We start from the raw sequence: 8,156 nt of genomic DNA, 5'->3' as shown, positions 1-8,156 counted from the left end.
GATCTGGGACATCAATGGACATTTCAAACACTTTCCCATGACCTTTGGCAGCTGGTATTTGCTTTTTGACCTTTTTTTTTTTTTTTTTTTTTTGGTGCACGTGTGTGTGTCCGCGCGCTCGCGCGTGCATGTGTGGTTCTGGAGATGGAACCCAGGTCCCCACAAGGGCTAGGCAAGTGCTCTACCGCTGAGCTACATCCCCAGCCCCCCTTTATTTTTTTGAGACAGGACTTGCTCAGTTGCCTAAACTCTCCTCTAACTTTTGACCCTCCTGCTTTAGCCTCTTGAAGGGATGGTTTTCATATAGTTAATGGTGCTGTCTGACTATAGTTTCTAACTGTATGTGCTCAAATGTTGCCTCTATTGCTCAGAAATAGGCACTTAACTCAGAAAGTTCACTGATATTTATTCTTTTTTACTTACTGAATTTTTGCCCGTGTTTATCTCATGGAATTCACCCTGCTGTCAGCTCTCAAGAGACTCTGACCAGGCCAGACACCATTGCAGGTCAGCATCTTCTCTCCTGTCTATCCACAAATAGAATCTACTTCTGGGCATTCCCACTGATCCTTATTCCGATCTCAAAGTCTTAAGGGTGTACCTCGTGTCACCAGAGTGAGAGACCGTTGTGATTTTCGTGACAGCTTATGGATGCTGGCTTTACGTGACTGCCTGGTGAGAATGGCCCCCTTGCTGTGGCTTTTCCCAAGTTATGCTGGTGATTCTTGTCCGTCACACTTCCACATGGATTTTGGAATCTCTTTATCCAGGTCTTTCCGGCTGCCTCGAGACTGAATTGCAATTGCCTTCCTGTGCACTCTAGGAAGGACGGACGTGTGCACCACACCCACACTTCGGGAAAGGCAGCGTGATCAAAGGAAGCAGGGAGGGTAGTGCCGGAACAGTGGGCACTGCCCCTGCGGAGAGCAGGGGTATTGAAACCCGCCTGTCCCCATGCCCCAGAATCCCACAGGGTCACCCCTGCAGCTCAAGATCTGCCTGGTGGCTCAGCTCGAGTCTGGATTCCCGGACAAACCGCATCCCGAAAGTCTTTAGCAAAACTGCAGCCAAATGTCTGGATTCCACCTTAGAATTTGCTCACTCCATTTACAAGGTACCAGTGGGATTCGCTCCTTACAATCCTGAGGGTTTGTGGGGTATCTGACCCCAAATGTATGGCACACATGCCCAGGCTCAGAATAGGACTCAGCAGCACACACCTCCCTGGCCAGAGGCCTCAGCCCTCCCCTTCTTCATCCACCTGGTCACCACACCTGGGGCTGCTCACTGGTTGCCCACAGAGTGGGTCTGGTTTGGAGACCCACTGCAACAGGCACATGGTGGGGACAACCCCCTGTTTCTTCAGCTGGAGAAGTGTCACTGCAGCCTTCCTGGAGACGCTGTTGACGTCACTTCTGTGTGATGTGTTTTTCTGTTGGAAATAATAAAAATAGCATTTGGCCCAAGGAAAAATACTGCGGGGAGGGAGAAGCATCAAACCACCCCTTGGCTGATGATTCTTGGAGCGAAATTCCAAAGCAAACTGCCCCCCTACTTTCCCAGAGCCGGACCCGCCAGCCGCCCCATCCCGAGTCTGACAGGATCCTTCAGGAGTTGAAAGAGAATCCCACAGAGAAACTCAAAACATCCTCCACAGCTGCCGGAACCGATGTCTCCGCCAACCCAAGAAAACAACCTGGCGTCCTGTCTGAACCTTACCCAGCTCCTCTTGACAGGTAGAAGCACCTGCCAAAGGCGCCTTCAGGTCCTCGGATGCAAAGTGACCATCTGCCTTCCAGCCCAGTACTAGTGACCATGCATCCCCCAGTGCTGCAAAGACCCCCACTAGTGATGTCAAAAGCCAGGTGAGGAAGTTCTCTAGAGAGCAAAGCCTCACACCTAAAGTTCTGTCCCCAGTACTGAGCAATTCCGTGGAAGCCCACAGTCTCTGAGGCTCAAGAGACTTCTGACCCTCTGATCTGCTGCAGAAGAGAAATTAAAATGGAAGGGCTCGTCCCTGTTGAGCTCACAGGGGTCATGGGACGTGGCCCTAGCATGGGGGAGGGAATGGGACTCTGCAGTACTGGGCCTGGATCTGGGTCCCTCTGGTGGGGCCCACCTGGCCATTTCTGTGCCTCAGCACGCTTGGGGTGAAGTGGGAACACAGAGCCACTTTGGAAGCTGGCTCCAGCCCCGTTTTGGGATCACTTTGCCTGTGGGGTTTTGCAGGGAGCACAGCTGCTGTCCAGTGGCTACATGGCACCTGACCACACGGGCCTGGCCCTCACCCCTTTACCACGGGGCAGTGGCAAGGATGGAGTGAGGTCCGGGCACAGTGGGTGTTTGGATTGCCTGCCAACCTGCACATTCATGCAGCAGGGCCAGGCATTGGGAAGACAGTGTGTAGGGATTGAGTTGAGGCCCCCAGAAGACCAGCCACAGCCTTACCTCCAGATCTGCAAGTCTGACCTATCTGGGAAAGGGGTCTTTGCATCTCAGGATGAGATCACCCTAGATTGTATCAGAGGGCCTACATCCAGTGACAAGTGTCCTCACAAGAGAAGGGAGGAAACCTCAAAGAGGGGACGGCTGTGTGATGGTGGGAGCTGCGCTGGTGTGGTGAGTCGAGAAGGACGCAGGAGCCAGGAGGAGCTGGGGAGAGGCCAGAAGCAGGCTGTCCTCACAGCCCTCAGCAGGAAGCAGCCCTGCCCACACCCTGGTCTGGGGCTTCCGGCCTCTAGAACCAGGTCTGTGGGTTCAGCCCCCAGCTTGAGGTCATCCACAGGAAACCAGCAGAAGCTGCAGAGGAAGCAAAGAGCATCTGTCCTCAGGGAGCCCTGTCCTGGACAGGAGATGGCCCCAGAGGGCCACCTGCCCTGGGCCCCTGGGCTGGGCAGTCTCAGCATCACCACATATGGGGCAGGCAGAGGCTTCTCTGGGGCCACTTCTGGGCACAGCTCTCTTGCTGAATGCACTTTGCACATGAAGGCCATGCATTTCTTGGGGCCACAGCCAGGTGCATCCCATCCTCAGCCTCCTCCTGTCATGGTCACCAGAGGCACCTGTTAAGGGCAGAGCTCACAACAACAGCCAAGTCAGAGCCCTGGTTCCACAGAGTGGGGAAAGGCTGAGAGAGACTGGAGAACTGGCTTAATATGCAGTTGTCACTGGAAGGGGGCTGGCCATGGGCCCTGCATGCCACTATCTCTAAGTTGCATGCTGACCCCCATGCCAGAGGAGTTGTTGCCAACACCTGCAGAATCCCAGCAGCTCTGAGGGCCCACCCTGGGCTCCCACGTCCCTCAGTCAAGTGTCAAAGGTGGGGCTAAGCTGGGGATATAGCTCAGTGGTAGGGTACTTGCCTAGCATGCTTGAGTCTTGAGGCCTGGGTTCAATCCCCAGCACTGTCTCCCTCCGCCACACACACACCAAAAGAGTGGGACTCCTTGATTTTGTGAAATGGTGAATCACAACATCTGGACATTAAGATAAGAATCTCCTCTTCCAAGCTGAGGTTTTGAGTCTTCTTCAGGAACTAAGATAAATAATGACTTTGTCTAGGATGCAGATCCACCCCAGCTGTGGAACTCTGCCTCTGTTTGCCTGCGCTGCCACCTCCTGGTGGATATGGGAATGGCCTCTCAAGGCCCCCCACCTGGAGGCCAGTCACAGCTATCTCCCTCCCACTCTGACAGGTGCAGGTACAGCGACCTTCCTCACACACAGGAACGATCCACCTGCTGCCAGCAGCGCATATGGACTTATTGGGGAGCAGGGCTCTTGTGGGTGATCCAGCTAAGATGAGGTCACTAGGGCGGGCCCTGATCTAGCGTGAGTGGTGCACGTGAAGAAGGGTCACCTGGGAGAAGATGGCCGTGAAAACAGGACAGAGGCCGGGAGGTGGCCACAAGCCAGGGAGCACGGAGGGTCACAGCAATGCCAGAGGCTGGAAGAGCAAGGAAAGCACTTCCCAGGGGCTTCAGAGGGAGAGCAGCCCTGCCCACACCTCAACATGGGACTTGCCGTCTCTGGAGCTACGAGAGAGTAAATTTCTGCTGTCTTAAACAAGCGGCTTGTGGCTTTGTTGGTGGCTATTGTACATCATGGAACGCTACTTGTTTATGGTCTGAATGCATTTTTCAAGTTGATGTATGTCCAGGTCACGCCCTATGGCCACAGAAGGCTAGGCACCCCCATCACCTTGACTGCTCCTGCCGGCACCGGGCCTCTGCACTGTCCTGGGCTCAGGCGCCCACAGATCTGTATCCTCCTCACTGGGGCACCAGCCCCACGTCCATACCTAGATATCTGCCACCACCCAGAACTGTCCTCTCTGCAGAACCAGTTCCAGACCACTGTGTCCCGGCCATCAGGCCATCAGGGCTGTCGTGCCTCCCAGCGCTCAGCTCCCTCCAGGCTTTGCTCTTCATCCCTCAGTGCTCTCCCTTGCCCTCTCCCTGATCCTGACTGGACACCTGACCTCAAGCTCCCCCAGGGCAGTACTTCTCTGAGGGGGTCTCCTATTCATCCTGCTGCCCAACCCAAGCCATTTCCCAGGGTCATGTCCCAAGGAAGCCTTTTGGGGAGAGGCAGCGTCTCCCTCCCTCGCTCACTGGCTCTGGGATCCTGCTCTGGAGAACATGGTGTGGCACACTGGTGCACCCTGTGGGGACCCAGGCTTAGAGACACTCGCATGGCTCTCCCTGGAGTCATCTTTCCCCTCTGACCTGAGCACCTGGTGTCTGCTGCCAGTGCCTGTGCACTATTCTAGGTAGCCTGCTCACCTGCAGGTCCCCAGTGGTGGGGACTGTCCTCCTGCCCTAAGCCAGTCCTGACCCCAGGATCTCCGGTTCTCCATCTCCGAGCTGTCACTGTCATTCCACAGATGCTGCCGAGCTCTCTGAGCTGGCTGCGCAGGGCACTGGACGTGCTGAGTGGAGCCAGGGGCCTTCCATGCACACTGCTGACGCAGGCCTCACAGCAGCGATGGCACCCACCCAGGCTTTGCCTACCTTGCCTTCTGGGTGAGGACAGGGAATCAGGAAGGGTACGTAACAGGTTCGAGGGCAGCATGGGTGTGGAATGAGGTGGCATTCAGACCACAGGCTCTGCCAGGCTCCACTGCACCCCTCCCACAGTGGCTCCACCGGGGACCCCCAACCCCATACACAGGTGGAGAGAGCAGAAGCAGTTTTGCCCTCTTTCTACTGCTTGGTCTCCCTCCAGACATTTCCCAAGTCCCCCAGAGCACCCATGGTAACTGCTGTTCACTTTTTTAAAAAATTCTAATTTGTTATATATGACAGCAGAATGCATTACAACTCATATTACACACATAGAGCACAAGTTTTCATGTCTCTGGTTGTACACAAAGTTTATTCACACCATTCGTGTCTTCATACATGTACTTAGTTAGGGTAATGATGTCCATCTCATCCCACTGTCTTTCCTACCCCCAGGCCCCCCTCCCACCTCTCTGCCCTATCTAGAGTTCGTCTAATCCTCCCATGCCCCCCAACCCCGGTATGAACCAGCCTCCTCATATCAGGGACAACATTCTGCATTGGTGTTTGGGGATTGGCTAATGTGTTCACTGTCACCCTCCCTCCTTCAGTGCTCCTCCTAGGAGCCCCAGCTGCCATGCTCTGCCAGGAGACCCTAACCAGGCCTATAACCAGTCCTGCTGTCCAAGAAGGGGACTGCCCCTCCTGCTCACCATGTTTGATGGTGGCTCTGGAAGTTGGTGGCACGTGGATCAGGTGAGGCAGGAACACCCTCCCTGCCACCCCTCCTGGGAGCCACTGGCACAGAGGCAAGTGGTGGGGGCTCTGCTGCTGCTCAGACTCGGGTTCTCACAAGCCCAGGGGAAAGTCCTAGCTTAGTCCTTTGTTGATATGACAGTGACGACCTCTGGGACTAGTGTTCTTGGTAATGTGCCCCCAACCCCATACACAGGTGGAGAGAGCAGAAGCAGTTTTGCCATCTCTCCAGATGCTTTGAGGTTAGTGGACCACCGCTGCTGAGCCAGGCCAGGGCTCAACAGGCCACCGGAAACATCCTAGGATATCCCACTTGACACAGAAACCAAGCACAGAGAGCTCACATGGCCAAGTCCATGTGGACAGAAGCCAGGGAGCTAGGATTCAAACCCAGAAGCTCTGGCTCCAAGTCCACCTGCCAGCTGCCACCGAGGGCTAGCTCTGCACCACCATCTCTAGGATGAAAGGGACACTGCTCTTCTAGCCCAAAGGCTCAGGCTGCTCCCCAACAAGGGCTGGGCAGGGGCTCCACTGCCAGAGAGGAGGGGCTTCCTCCTCCAAAGGGCAGGGCCCACAGCAGGGGTGGGGGTATGACCTGCCCCTGGTCCACTGAAGGTGTAGCAGCTAGCTGAACTTCAGCCCCAACTCCACAGGCCCATGGTGCTAGCAACATGCCATCATATATTTGCACACTCACTTTGCCCACTTCAAAATCTTGAGTTTTTCAGGAAGCAAAGTATTCTGGTGTCTCCTGCTTCTATCAATGCTGACCTCTTGTGAGCAGCTCTTAAGTGTGGTCCCCTGCGAACCCCTGCTCTGGGAGATCTTGGGGATGAAGGTCTCACCAGCCCTTGCATTTTACACAAGCCAGGAGGGTCGCTGCTGGTCGGCACAGTTGTGCTGGTTGTGCAACCTCAGACAGTTCCGGAAACTCTCCAGACCTAGACCTGTTTACAGGTCTGCAGCAGGCACAATAGCATTTACATCCCTGCGCTGTCATGAAAGGTAAAGAACTCTGAAAGCGGTCATGAAGACCCAGAGAAGAGGGGCTAGCTCCAGAGACTCCCAACATGGCAGCACACACAGCACGATGACCCAGGGCACAGCGAGTGACCTACATGAGCCAAGAACATGAACAAAGCAAGTCCTGGTGAATGGCGGAACATTTCCCGGGGAGGTGAGCACACGGAGTTGACAAGAGTCTCATGTGTGTGTGTGGGTGGGGGGTGGGGGGGCAACAGGGACATGACAGGGCAGTGGTCAGAGGGACCAGAAGCCTGTGAAGATAGTGCCAAGGAGGGTGACACTGGGATGGGCTGAGTCTCCCGAAGGGATAGCAGAATCCAGGGCAGTGTGCAGCTCCTGGGCAGATCGCTGGGCTGGGGGAGGACAGACAACCGTATAGTGACCCTCGGGACAAGAGCAGGTCAGAAGCATGCCCAGCCTGACCCTTGGTGGTGTGACACTGGCAGGTGGCTGATCCTGTGCCTCAAGTATCATCTTCTGCCTGCTTCCTAAGGTCCCTATGAGGACGCGAAGGGTGCCTGAATTCAGCACCCCGCTGGGCCCCACAGTTCCTGGGGAGCTCCAGTTTCAGGCCCTGGCAGAGTTCTGCAGGGAATCTGCGGTCCCGCCCCGAGGACCGCTGGATCCAGGCAAACCCTTCACCACCGCGCAGCCTTCCGCCAGGTGCGGACACCTGACGTGCACACACCTAACGTTCACACGCACTTGGCTACGCACACGCCCGACGTACTCACACGGCCCAAGCGCACAGGCGCGTACGTACAGCAGCCACTCCCGCCAAGGCGGAAGGGGCGTTACTCAAATGGGCGAGTGCGCACACCCCGCTCATGGAGCCCCAGCACTAGGAGGTCCCGGTTCCGAGAGTTCCTGGCTCCTCCTTCCCGCGGCCCTCCCCTTCCTCCTCCCCCGACGCCCGCGTCTCCCTGGCAACACGCTCGGTGTGGTCCGTTTTCAGTTCCGTAAACAGGAAGTGGGTCTGCGAGCCACAGCTGCTTCCGGTGCGGCTAGGGGGTGGGAGGGAATGTGAACAGCGGAGGGCCGGAGCCAATCGCGGAGGACGGCTGGGAAAGAGCCAATCCCAAGGGGGAGGCGGGCGCTTTAGGGGCGGAGACTGGGGCGGGTCCGGCGGCTCTCAGCCAATCGCGACTAAAGGGCGGGGCAGCGCTGACGGCTGCGGGCGGTGGCCCTAAGGCGGCGGCTTCGGGGTAGGGTCCCGGCCCGGAGTGGCGATGCTGCAGCTCGCGGGACTCGGTGGACTCCGCGGGCACGAGCCCCACGGCCCTGCTGGCGGCCGGCGAGGACGTGGGGCCGGGCAGCGCGGGCGGGGCCCGGGCAGGGGTGGGCACGCCACTGCGCCAGACGCTGTGGCCG

At 56.8% G+C, this 8,156-nt stretch overlaps 1 protein-coding gene across 1 annotated transcript in view; it reads left to right on the top strand.

Moving 5' to 3' along the window:
* The first annotated feature begins 5,717 nt into the window (after positions 1-5,717).
* Positions 5,718-8,156, top strand: part of Tprg1l (tumor protein p63 regulated 1 like) — a 7,416-nt gene continuing 4,977 nt past the window's right edge. Inside the window, exons 1-2 of the mRNA XM_015501322.1 lie at positions 5,718-5,759; positions 7,995-8,156. The exon at positions 7,995-8,156 is cut by the window's right edge and continues 10 nt beyond it. Coding sequence (XP_015356808.1) covers positions 5,718-5,759; positions 7,995-8,156 — 204 coding nt within the window. The remainder of the gene's footprint in view (positions 5,760-7,994) is intronic.

This window comes from Marmota marmota, unplaced genomic scaffold (assembly GCF_001458135.2).
Source record: "Marmota marmota marmota unplaced genomic scaffold, marMar, whole genome shotgun sequence".
In the NCBI taxonomy this organism is placed as follows: Eukaryota; Metazoa; Chordata; class Mammalia; order Rodentia; family Sciuridae; genus Marmota; species Marmota marmota.
Note: the sequence above shows the minus strand (reverse complement) of the source record. Positions and strands in the feature narration are given on the sequence as shown.